The sequence below is a fragment of the Panthera tigris genome, chromosome A3, assembly GCF_018350195.1.
Source record: "Panthera tigris isolate Pti1 chromosome A3, P.tigris_Pti1_mat1.1, whole genome shotgun sequence".
NCBI lineage: Eukaryota > Metazoa > Chordata > Mammalia > Carnivora > Felidae > Panthera > Panthera tigris.
The window spans coordinates 127,613,820-127,626,634 of record NC_056662.1 but is presented as its reverse complement, the minus strand read 5'-3'; the positions used below and the strand labels follow the sequence as shown (position 1 = coordinate 127,626,634).

Below are 12,815 nucleotides of genomic sequence, written 5' to 3'. Positions count from 1 at the left end.
TATTTCAGGGAGCTTCTGATAATTGGAGGTGTTGCAGCACGAGATCAGCTCTCTGTTTTGGATAATGGGGTAAGTTGTACTTTTAATTTTTAAGAGGTTGCATGATGGGTCGTCATTTTCGCAGTGTAGTTCTGTTGTGCTTCAGGAAAAATCAAGTGAGGCTGAAATTAGAACAAGGTCAAGTATGTGTTCAGAAACACCTTGTGGGGGTGTCTTTTCTTTTCCTAAGAGTGTACAGCAGTTTCTTTGCACCCCTCATGCAAAATTCAGCATACAGGATGTTTGGTTTCTTCATTTACCTTTTGAGCACTTGAGGATTTTCTTCTTGCTTTCTCATGAATTAAGAGTCCTTTCTTTTGGGGATAATGGAGAAAGAAGAAAGTAGAGTTAAGGATAGAAATGGAGATCAGCTGGATTGCAGAGAATGTAAAAGTTGTCACAGGGACCCAAAGGAAGGATGAAGAACGATACAATGTGGCTCCAGAAGGAGGGAGAGAAGTTAGATAAGGGTGGGGGGAGTCTCACAGACTGCTCAGGCAGGCGGTTACAAAGGACAAAGCTAAGACAGTGATCCTCATTATGGGGGAAGAAGCTTGGGATATTCTTAACTGTGCTCATCAATTCTGTGAAGCCAGATATAGATAGGACTTCATAAAATATTTCATGTGTATGAAATAACTTGCTCCTTTCAAATTTCTCTTCCATTTCCTTCCCTAAATATTTTATCATTTAATCTAAACCTCCTGATACTGAGTCACAGTGAGGAAATATGTCTACTTCCTCCAGTCCCATTGGTGTCTCTATCAAATGAAATTTTATGCCAGATGGTTTGGATTTGACCTGGTATGACATATTAAAAGCAAAGAATCCTATTGCTATACTTGTTAATACTGTTCTAAGATAGTAATATTGCTTTGATAGGTTTTTATTTGCTGTGTTATATTTTTTAGGGATTGTAGGAAATTTAATATGTTCAGGGTGCCGGGGTGGCTCAGTGGGTTAAGCATCCGACTTCGGCTCAGGTCATGATCTCATGGTTTGTGGGTTCGAGCCCCGCGTCGGGCTCTGTGTCGACAGCTCAGCTTCAGATCCTGTGTCTCCCTCTTTCTCTGCCCCTCCCTTGCTCGTACTCTGTCTCTCTCTCTGAAAAATAAATGAATAAATTAAAAAAGAGAGAGAGATTTAATATGTTCATTCCTATTCTTGGTTTCTCAAACCCCAGTCCGTTTTCCCCGTAAGTTACTAAGCTTCTTAACTCCTGTTTTCCAGCTGCAGAGCTTTTAGGGAATTCTATATGATTTGTCAGTCATCTAACATTTGGTACTGGCTAAATCCAATGGCAGAGGTAAAGACAGTGTTATTCTGTAGCTTTCTTGACCAGATTTGCTTCCATTCTACTTAGCGGATCTCAGATGTTCTCTCTCTGCTCTTCTTTCCACCTGTATTCTCTCCTTGTTCCGTCTCCCGTCATCCTGTGGCTCAGCCCTAGTCCTGTGTTGTATCTTACGCTGGACCAGAAGTCAGCTTTGGAGTACGAGAGTAGAACTGTGTAATTTAAAAAATATTTTAGAGTTGCACAGTAATGCAGCCTGTGCAGTTGAGGCCTAGAGGAGTGGTTGGAGCTCTTACACAAGTTATGTAAATATTTCCAACTTAACTGACTTTTTTTCTTTAAACTTTTTTCTTTACATGTCTATATTTCATGTAAAGTGAGTTTTTTTGCTACTGAAATAGAGAAGAGAGGAAAATCACATGTGGGTTGGAATCCTATAGTAAAGAGATGTTACATACAGAGTGAGAGTGATATTTTGTTCATTGTCCTGTACAACCCATGTCACGGTGCTTGGCACATGGTTGTTCTTAACACACTTAAACAGGCCTTTATCTTCAGATTTTCAGGCAATATTCTCTACATTGAACTGAAATTTGCTTATTGTTATCACTACAGATGAAACAATCGCTTGAGAAATGTCTGTTTTATTTTTCATGGGACTATAAATGCCTTCTGTTGGTTCAAATTAAAAGCCAACACAGGATTCTGCTTCTTCAAGTGTCTGTGAGATATCGAAGTAATGAGACTCCGGTGATAAATTTGTTAGGAGAAAATTATGTTTTTAGTCTACAGTGGAGAAAACAAATGAAGAATAGGAGTGAGTTTTCATGCCGATTAATCGAGTAGAAGTTTTGAGTTGTCTAATTGATTGAATGGTTTGATGTAATATTTGTGCTCACACATAGATGTATATATACACTTTAAAACAGTTTACCTTTATTGACTGCTTTCTAGAACTGGACCAAGCCCAGCTAAATGCTTACCTACATTGTCTTATTCAGTTCCCATGGTAGCCTTCTGAAATGATGCTCTTCTCCATTGTTACAGACTAGGAAGAGGGCTGATAGTAAATATTAAGTCACTTGCCCAAGAGCTTATGTCTCACCGGTAGACCTTACTTCAAAGTCTATGTTCCTGATCACTTTACCTTTGAGCTTGATTAAAAGACGTGTGTGTGAATGGAAAATGTTTGTTATTTGTACTGATGTGGGGACTTATTATTCTGTTCCCTGTGTGTATACTTGAAAATTTTTATAATAAAAAGTTAAGTAAAACTTGTTCTTATTTGACTTAGACCTTTACTCAGGTTTGGACTTTGAGTTTGAAATTTAGTTTGGGTACTTTGGAGCTGTATCGTTTAAATTCTCATGACTTCAGTATTCTAAACTTCAGTTTCCTCATTTAAAAATAGGAATAAAGATAGTATTGTTTTCTGTAGTGGTCATGAGATGACACAGTACTTGTAAAACATTAGCACTGTGCCTGTTCATTCTAAGCACTTGACAAGGAGTCATTATGATTGCGTTCCTGGGTAGTCAGAGCATCATCGTTATTAATTATAACTGCATTTATTGAGCACCTGGCACACAAACTGGGCATCGAGTGCCTTCTGTATCTCATCTCTCAGTTGTCACAGCCATGTTGCAAAGCAGATTCCAAAAATGAGAAAATTGAAACTAGAAGAGATTAATTAAGTTGAGGTCATCCAGCTGGCTAACAGCGGAGCTGGGAATCGAGTCCTGGTTTGATTTGAGTTCCCATAAGATTCATCTGGTTTTCACTTGGAAAATATTTATGTATTTTTTATATTAGACTGTAGTCTTATAAATTATTTTGTATGTTAGATTATATATATATATATTATTTTATGTATTAGGCTATATCAGTTAAGGATATCAAAATCAGCTACTAAAATCTTCATGTTAATTTCACGCCAAATACAGGTTTGGTAATAGGGCATTATCTATAGCTCCTTTTCTCTGAATTTGGAGCTGTCACTGCTTCAGTATGCATGTTTTCATGGTAAGTAGACCGTTATTGGTTGCTGTTTTATGATGATTATAATAGTGCTTCGGTTTTCACTGGGTTCTTCTTTTGATATTTTTCAGGTAGATATAGTCGTTGGCACCCCAGGAAGACTAGACGATTTGGTGTCAACTGGAAAGCTGAACTTATCCCAAGTTAGATTCCTGGTCCTGGATGAAGCTGTATGTTGGACTATAGTCATGCTTTAAAAAAAAAAAAAAAAGTTTGCTTATGTGTTTGGAGGTAAAAATATGTAGAATGATGGAAAAATACAGTTCATTCATGATCCCAACATGTAGAAATAATCATTGTTACCAATTTGGCATATTTTCATCCACTCTTTGTATTCATGTTAATATTATTTTATATAGTAAATCAAGCTGTGTAGGATCTGGGAAATCTTTTTTATTTATTTATTTATTTTTTCTTTTTTTTTTCTTTAAATGTAGTATTATATGTATTTCACATCCTTACTTGTAAATAGGTTTTAAAGGCTGACTAATGCTCTATTACATGGATACTTCATGGTTTGTTTAACTACTCTTGTTACTAGATATGTAGATTTGTTTTTTTTACTCCAAATAGTGGTCTTTGTTGGTACATAAATTACACAGTACAATTATTTCTTTATGTTATAGTTGCAAAATGTGAACTGTAAGGATATTAATGTCTTGACAGACTTCTAAAGTATTTTCAAAATGGGTTGAGTAGTTTTATAACACTGAGATGATTTTTGTTTTCATTTTTTCAAATTAAAATCCTGTGTTTAAGGATATGTGGTAGGAGCTATTAACTCTCATATTCATTCTAGAACACTAGAGTATAGATTTTGGGTTGTTTATTGTCAGCTTTTTCATATTTTAGTTACATGGAATTTAAAGCTGAATTTATAATTTGTCTTTATCCGTTAGAAAATAATCATTTTGGTAATATGGTGGGGATATGTATGCTTATGAATTTGTTTCCATTATCTTTCTACACTTGATTTACAAAAGAAAGATCTAGGTGTTGACTTAAAAATTACGCTTTCTTTCCTTCTCCTTCAGGATGGACTTCTTTCTCAAGGTTACTCTGATTTTATAAATAGGATTCACAGTCAGATTCCTCAGATTACCTCTGATGGGAAAAGACTTCAGGTATGAAATGACTGATATATCCTAAAATACATGCAGACAGTTGTTATGTGTTAATGCTTTTTGTTTTCAAAACATTTTCAAGCATTTGTTTGCAAATGTTTTTGAAATTTGTTTTAATTTTTTTTTTTTTTTAATGTTTATTTATTTTTGAGACAGAGAGAGACAAAGCATGATCGGGGAGGGTCAGAGAGAGAGAGGGAGACACAGAATCTGAAACAGGCTCCAGGCTCCGAGCTGTCAGCACAGAGCCCGACGCGGGGCTTAAACTCACGAACCGTGAGAGCATGACCTGAGCCGAAGTTGGACGCTTAACCGACTGAGCCACCCAGGCGCCCCTATTTTCTTTTACATTTACATCTTGTCTTAGTGTCTTCTCATTAAGTTAACTACTGTAGAAAACATTTTCTTTGTTACCTGATTACATAGCACACACAAAGAAAGAGTCTTAAAAGCTGCCTGTAGAAATGAAGGAGAAGGGAACTTGAGGAAATTAGGTCGCTGAGGATGATAAGGAAAACATTCTTAGTTGGTTTTTCCTACAGAGCATTAGAGTTTATATTCCAGACTGAGCACTGCTTCCTCTTTGAGGGGAAAATATCTGGAGCTGTTGAAAAACAGTGGTTTCCTTTGTAATTATTTCTTAAAATGTTACTCTTGCTTTACTCACCCTTCTTTCCTAGGAAGAATTTGAGAGGTGTAGAGGCTTCAAGGGGAGGGAAGGGGACACACAGTAATTTAGGATTTTAGATCTTCAAACACCTTCTCATCTTACCTAGTTTTTGTCGGGCCTTGTGGAATAGAGACGTGGTTTACGCAGGGGTGAGGGGCTGCGGCTCTGAGACTGACCTGCCCAGAGTCATGCCACCAGCTGTTGCTTAGATGCCAGGTTAACATACTTTGGGCCTCACGTTAGGTGGAATTGTAATTAGAACAGTTTAGCTAAATTTTGACTTTTTTGTTTCCCTAGGTGATTGTTTGCTCTGCTACTTTGCACTCTTTTGATGTAAAGAAGCTGTCTGAGAAGATAATGCATTTTCCCACATGGGTTGATTTAAAAGGAGAAGATTCTGTCCCGGATACTGTGCACCATGTGGTTGTCCCAGTGAACCCCAAAACTGACAGACTCTGGGAAAGGCTTGGGAAAAACCACATTAGAGTAAGTACTTTACAGTGTTAACATTTGTGTGGAATAAAACATCCATAAACTAGCTTAACCTTGGGCTCTTTGTGATTCTTACAGCCAGATACTATACCTAAGAAAAGAGGAGTCCCGCACATGGACCAGAAAAGTTCAGGCCTTGAGGGCACAGAATAAGTGATGGGCTCAACTTTTCTTTTTCTCTCTGTGAGAGTTACTTTTATGATCATCTTGATGTAATTTTTATAAATAAATAGGATTATGTAGGTATGTAAATCTAATTTCAGATACAGTGGTTTTTAGTAGTGTTTTGATGTCCTCTTGAGGTTCCTTATTTTCCTAAAAATCAATTTAATGCGCCCATTTAGTCATTTTCCCACTGATTGTAGATTTACCTGTATAAAATAAGGGTTTGTTACATATTGTAAATATACGATATCCTAAGAGCTACCTTTGCGTTCTTATTATTACATTTAAAATTGATTAGTCTTACCTCATGAAGATACAAAGCTTCTGCACAGCAAAGGAAACAATCAACAAAACTAAAAGGCAACCAATGGAATGGGAAAAGATATTTGCAAATGACATATCGGACAAAGGGCTAGTATCCAAAATCTATAAAGAGCTCACCAAACTCCACACCTGAAAAACAAATAATCCAGTGAAGAAATGGGCAGAAAACATGAATAGACACTTCTCTAAAGAAGACATCCGGATGGCCAACAGGCACATGAAAAGATGCTCAACGTCGCTTCTCATTAGGGAAATACAAATCAAAACTACACTCAGATATCACCTCACACCAGTCAGAGTGGCCAAAATGAACAAATCAGGAGACGATAGATGCTGGAGAGGATGTGGAGAAACGGGAACCCTCTTGCACTGTTGGTGGGAATGCAAACTGGTGCAGCCGCTCTGGAAGACAGTGTGGAGGTTCCTCAAAAAATGAAAAATAGACCTACCCTAGGACCCAGCAGTAGCACTGCTAGGAATTTACCCAAGGGATACAGGAGTACTGATACATAGGGGCACTTGTACCCCAATGTTTATAGCAGCACTCTCAACAATAGCCAAATTATGAAAAGAACCTAGATGTCCATCAACTGATGAATAGATAAAGAAATTGTGGTTTATATACACAATGGAGTACTACGTGGCAATGAGAAAGAATGAAATATGGCCCTTTGTAGCAACATGGATGGAACTGGAGAGTGTTATGCTAAGTGAAATAAGCCATACAGAGAAAGACAGATACCATATGTTTTCACTCTTGTGTGGATCCTGAGAAACTTAACAGGAATCCATGGGGGAGGGGAAGAAAAAAAAAAAAAAAAAAGAGGTTAGAGTGGGAGAGAGCCAAAGTATAAGAGACTCTTAAAAACTGAGAACAAACTGAGGGCTGATGGGGGGTGGGAGGGAGGGGAGGGTGGATGATGGGTATTGAAGAGGGCATCTTTTGGGATGAACACTGGGTGTTGTATGGAAACCAACTTGACAATAAATTTCATATATTTAAATAAATAAATAAATAAAAATAAAATAAAATTGATTAGTCTTAGACCCACAGTTAATAAAGGGTTTTTCTGAATCTGAAGAATGGTTTTGCCCACATACTTTAAAGACATACGTCTGTATCTAAAGTTAGATACACTTTTCTCTTTAAGAAAAAAAAACGATACCTGTTTGGAATCCTTACTTACCCACTTGCCACCCTGTTTTTCTCCTTTTCTTTTCATAGACTGATGATGTACATGCAAAAGATAACACAAGGCCTGGTGCTAATAGTCCGGGTAAGTTGAATGAGTGAACAGATGCATGCATGAGTGAGTGAATGAATGAACGAATGAATGGGGTTGAAAGATTTTGAAAACAAATTGATTTGTCTTACTGAATTTATGCCCTGTCTGTTCTCATGAAGGATTTGAGGTGACCTACAAAATTAGAACAGGAATTTTGACAATAAAGGTAACAAAAATAATAATAAAGAAATGGGGGAAAATTGGTGTCAGTCAACTTAGAGCAGTATTAATCACTGAATTTCAGATGTTAGTCTCCTGACATCTAAGTCACAAGTATTTTGGATTATGGAATTCTTATTGATTGGAGGATATCAGCAGATTTCTCTGGCAACAGATTTTACATTGGCCCTGAATCCCAGGAGAAACGTCACGTAGGTTCTTCATTCGGGGAATTAACAAAGAAAAATGTCTTTAGTTTTCAACTTTGTGAAAGATACAGAAATTATCTTGGAATCGCTTATCTGTTCTTTTTGTGTGCAGTAAAATATTCCCAACACAAAATTGCCCACTTTAACCATTTTGATGTGGTCACGTTCAGTGGCATAAAGTTCATCCCTACGTTGCAGTCATTGCCGCCGTCCATCTCCAGGACTTTTTCATCGTCCTAAACAGACACTCCATATCATGAAATATTTACCAGTTTTTAAAAAGTCTAGCATTAAATCTAATTCTTTGAAGATGCTTCTGTGCAGAGCAGAGACGATTTCAGGTGCCTCATATGTTAAAGATCTGCGAAGGTACGCTGTATTGGAAGGATAGTGTTCGTCCAGCCTAGAGTAGGTCTCAGATGTGTGGATTCAGGTGTCTCAGGCGGGTCATTGGGAAGGGTTAGACTTCATTTACTTTATGGTTGGATTCATTGGTAGGTTTATGGCCAATATCTAAAAGGTGAATTCTCTGAAATCTTGATTAAATAGAGTTCCTTTGAATTCAGTTTTATGTGCAATTCCAAATTTATAAGGTGCATGCTCGACTAGCCTTATCGTTGGAGAAGAGCAGAGACCTTGCTAGTTCCAAATAATATATCCTCCCACTGTTAGGGAATGCAGGTCATAAAATAAAAATTTTTACTTCTTCGAAATAAATTTTTTCTTATAAATGTTTTGCTTAGTTTATACTGCAATTAGGTATGACCGGAGAGCCTTTAGAAATATGGTGGATTACAGAATTAAAGTTTTGCATTAGATAGTTGAGTAACTGTAGTGTAGCTTCACACTGAAAAATACAGATTGGGAGGATGACGACTAAGAAATTACCGAGTTCGACATACAGTTTTTATTCCGTTGAGAAGTATGAACTTTCTGGTGTTAGATTGATTTAAAAAGTCCATTAATTATTTTTAAAAGGGGTTAAAATAATTGAGTAAACATCTCCATGAGAGGTAAGAGCAAAGTTTTGTTGTGGATATGAAGTTCTGTTTATTTGTGTGTTTATATGTCTGTTTTCCTTCATAAGAGGTGTGGCATAGGTGTTTTTGGCACACTATAAAATATAAAATGGCATAAACATACACTAACAGAAATAGAAATAAATGAATTGGGGTGACTCAGTGGCCCAGTGGGTTAAGCGTCTGACTCTTGGTTTCAGCTCCAGTCACGATCTCCCAATTTGTGGGATTGAGCCCCACTTTGGACTCTGTGCTGACAGTGCAGAGCCTGCTTGGGATTCTCTCTGTCCCCCTCTCTCTGCCCCTCCCCCTCTCACGCATGCACCCTCTCTCTCTCGAAATAAATAAAAATAAAACTTAAAGAAAAATGAGCGAACGGATATTCTCACCATTTCATCCTATCTTAATATTTCTTATTTTTGTCTGTCCTACTTATATTAAAGCAGAGTTTTTTTTAGGTGGGCAAAGCAGTAAGTCTGTGACTGTAATTATGTGTGTTCATAACAATTTTAGATTGAAATTCTTTTTTGTTGTTGTTGTTGTGGTGGTGGTGGTATTCAAGAGATGTGGTCTGAAGCTATTAAAATCCTGAAGGGGGAGTATGCTGTCCGGGCGATCAAGGAACACAAGATGGATCAAGCAATTATTTTCTGTAGAACCAAAATTGACTGCGATAACTTGGAGCAATATTTTATGCAACAAGGAGGAGGTAATGTTTCCTCACTTGAAATAAATTGTGTTTATTTCCTCACTTAATCGGTTATTAGTCTCATGCTGGTGCGGTCCAGAACGCGTGCGCTGAATTTAAAGCGGTGGAGGTGCGTTGTCAGTGTCTGTGCTTGTCCAGTACTTTTCCATATGATAAGCCCCAGGAAAACCGCGTCCCACGCGGGCACGGTTTCATTCCAGTGTTCTGAGGCGCTGCTGTCATTTGGAAGAAAGGTAATGGTATTATTTAATATTAAAATTTTTAGGGTAATTATTAAGCAATAGAGTGTATGTCTTCTAAACCAATAAATGAGGAGTAAACCTTCATCTGAAAAAGGCTAAGAAAGGAAGAGAAAAAAAAAATGGGAAAGAGAATGGTTAGAAATTACAGAGTAAGAAGGCTGCTGGAAAAATCTGTATGAGTGAACGCTCGCTCTAGTATGTATCAGTGCGCAAAAGCCTTCTGTTAAAAGGCATACATTGTTAGACTGGATAAAATCTAACCGTATACTGTTTACAAGACATACTTAAAACCTGAGGTCATGGAAAGATCAAAAGGGGCTGAAAAAATGTATTAGCTAAACTACTAATCAAAAGAAAGTTGGTCTAGCTGTATTAATAAGAGATGCAATAGAATTTAAGACAAAAATATCAACTAGAAATAAAGAAGGTCACTGTGTAATAAAAAATCTAATCTACAATGACTATATGATGATTCTAATATTATGCTCCTTATGACATGATATATATGAATCAACATGAGATAATGCCCAACGTGATCTGTCATTAGGGAAATGCAAAATCACAATGTAATACCACGTACACTCATTGGAATAGCTAGCTTACAAATACGACACCCGATTTTGGCAAGGATATGAAGCAGCTGGAGTGTTCGTATGCTGCTGTTTTCCAGGCACCTTGGTAAAGGTCTTACATGTTTTAATAAAATTAACATTGCTGTCTTATGGCTTAGTAATCCAACTCCTAAATATTTACCCAAGATAAGTAAAATTTACCCAAGACACAGTGAGAAAAGATATGGGCAAGAATGGTCATAGCAGCTTTATTTATAATAGGCCCAAACTGAAAATACACTAAGTGGGCATCAGTGGGGGAATGGCTTAAACCAGATGTGAACTATTTATACCGTGGAGTCCTGCCCGGCAGTACAAAGGAATGGACTTCTGGTGGATGCAGCGACTCTGGGTGAATCTCAGACATGATGCTGAATGAAGGATTTCTTACACAAGAGTGTATATGTGTATACTGTATGATTCCACTTATGTGAAGTTCTGGAAGAGTCAGAACTGGCCTTTAATGGAGAAAAAACCCGCAACGGTGGTTTTCCCTGGGACAACGGGAGTGGGGTTATCTGGGAAAGCATGTGGGTTCTTTGTGGGATGACATTCATATTCTCTATCTTGTAGGGCTTTGGGCTACACAGGTACGTGCATTTGTCAAAACTCAGCAAATATACACTTAAGATTTATACATTTCCTTGTATGTAGTATTTCACGTTAGAGGAAAACAGTAAAACCTAACCAAATAACTACATTCTAGTTAATGAAATGCGTGCTAAACTGTGTGTAGATATTTGCAGTTTACAGTAAAATGCATCAGAAATATAAAAATGATAGGACAGAGGGACAGATATGGAGTAAAGCAAATATAGTAAATGTTAATGGTATAATCCAGGAGGTGAAAATATAGCTGTTCGCTTTTAGAATTCATTCATTGTGGCTGTGTTTGAAATACAGTAGGGGCGCCTGGGTGGCTCAGTCGGTTAAGCGTCTGACTTCGACTCAGGTCATGATCTCGTGGTTTGTGGGTTCGAGCCCCATGTCGGGCTCTGTGCTGACAGCTCAGAGCCTGGAGCCTGCTTTGGGTTCTGTGTCTCCCTCGCTCTCTGTCCCTCCCCCTCTTGTGCTCTGTCTCTTTCTCTCTCAAAAATAAACGTTAAAAAAAAATTTTAAGAAATATAATAAATGTAAAAATATGTAAAGCAAAATTTGACAGATGTACAAGGTAACAGGTAAATCCTGTTTTCGTAATGGGGAAAACTCTAACATATCTCTTTTTATAATTGTTGTATATCAAGGAACCAGAAAACTCTAAAAGAAAATAGAAAATATGAAAAATTTGAAGTAATGGTCATATAAAGAGCATGTTATATCGTTCCTTACAGTGAATAGTTCAGTACCTTTTTTTCCCCCAAGTCATGGCAAACAGACTTGCTTGGTTGGTTGAGTTATAGTGACTGATTTGTAGTAAATACTTCTTCCCGTCCATGTTGGTTTTGAATGGAGGATTTGATTATTTGGTTGGGGATGCTGTTAATCAAGCAGTACTCTTCCCTAGTTCCTTTCACCTTCCTTCCCTAAATATTCTGGATACTTTTACTTAAAAACCAACTCTCCCAAACCATGATTAAAACCAAAATAACACAGCGTCTACCAGACTTCAGAGGTTGAAGAGAGGGGAAAATGAAGGATCCCTCCCTTCTCTATACACAGCTCCACCGGGGAGGAGGAGTGTATCTAGGATACTTTCCTCAGCCCCTCGAGCTCAGAATGTGGTAGACCAGCTGTAAGTTGGCCTGCGAGTTCTGATTTGCTGTCCTCTCTCCTCTGCATGGTTAGTTCTTGTGTGAGTCATTTGGGGTGGATGGATAGCTCTTCATAATATGTTTTTCCTTGAATTCTGAAGTATATCGTATTGAACCTAAAATTTACTATGGAGAGTAGTAATGGCATACTTGTTACCCTGGGCTATCTCATAGTGGAGCCTGTACATTCTATTAAGTTCTGGAAGGTTGTTTGCTCTTACTGTAGTCTGGACTATACTGCTTTTGTTACTGTATCTGCTTGAGTTTCTTTTCGGGATTGGCTACCACTGCACTTTATAGTAGTTCCTCTTCATCTGACCAATTTGGTTCTTCTAATCTGCTTGGGTCAGGGAACCGGATAACTAAGCTGCTTAGGACACCTTGAGGAGGGTAGGGTTATGGGAGTGACCTTTTGGTAAGGGCCTCAACTTCATAAAGCCTGTTTTGGTTCTTCCAAGATTGATCTCTGATCTACTTTTTGGTTCCTGGCTTTATATGGGATAGGTGAGGTTCCTGGTATACACATATGTTTTCCTTTCACTAACACAGTTAGTGAACACAGTTTCACTAACACAGTTAGTTGGTATACTGTTCCATCTACTTCTGTAGATCAGGAAGAGTGACTAAAAATGTCCTTCAAAGCAAATCAGTTTTAATGCTCATAGAGTTTATTTCAGTGGCATT

The 12,815-nt window shown here is 37.7% G+C and overlaps 1 protein-coding gene across 1 annotated transcript in view; it reads left to right on the top strand.

The window, feature by feature from the left end:
- DDX1 (DEAD-box helicase 1) overlaps positions 1–12,815 on the top strand; it is a 36,667-nt gene that overhangs the window by 19,418 nt on the left and 4,434 nt on the right. The window contains exons 14-19 of the mRNA XM_007080699.3: positions 9–69; positions 3,442–3,540; positions 4,405–4,494; positions 5,462–5,650; positions 7,371–7,422; positions 9,381–9,527. Coding sequence (XP_007080761.1) covers positions 9–69; positions 3,442–3,540; positions 4,405–4,494; positions 5,462–5,650; positions 7,371–7,422; positions 9,381–9,527 — 638 coding nt within the window. The remainder of the gene's footprint in view (positions 1–8; positions 70–3,441; positions 3,541–4,404; positions 4,495–5,461; positions 5,651–7,370; positions 7,423–9,380; positions 9,528–12,815) is intronic.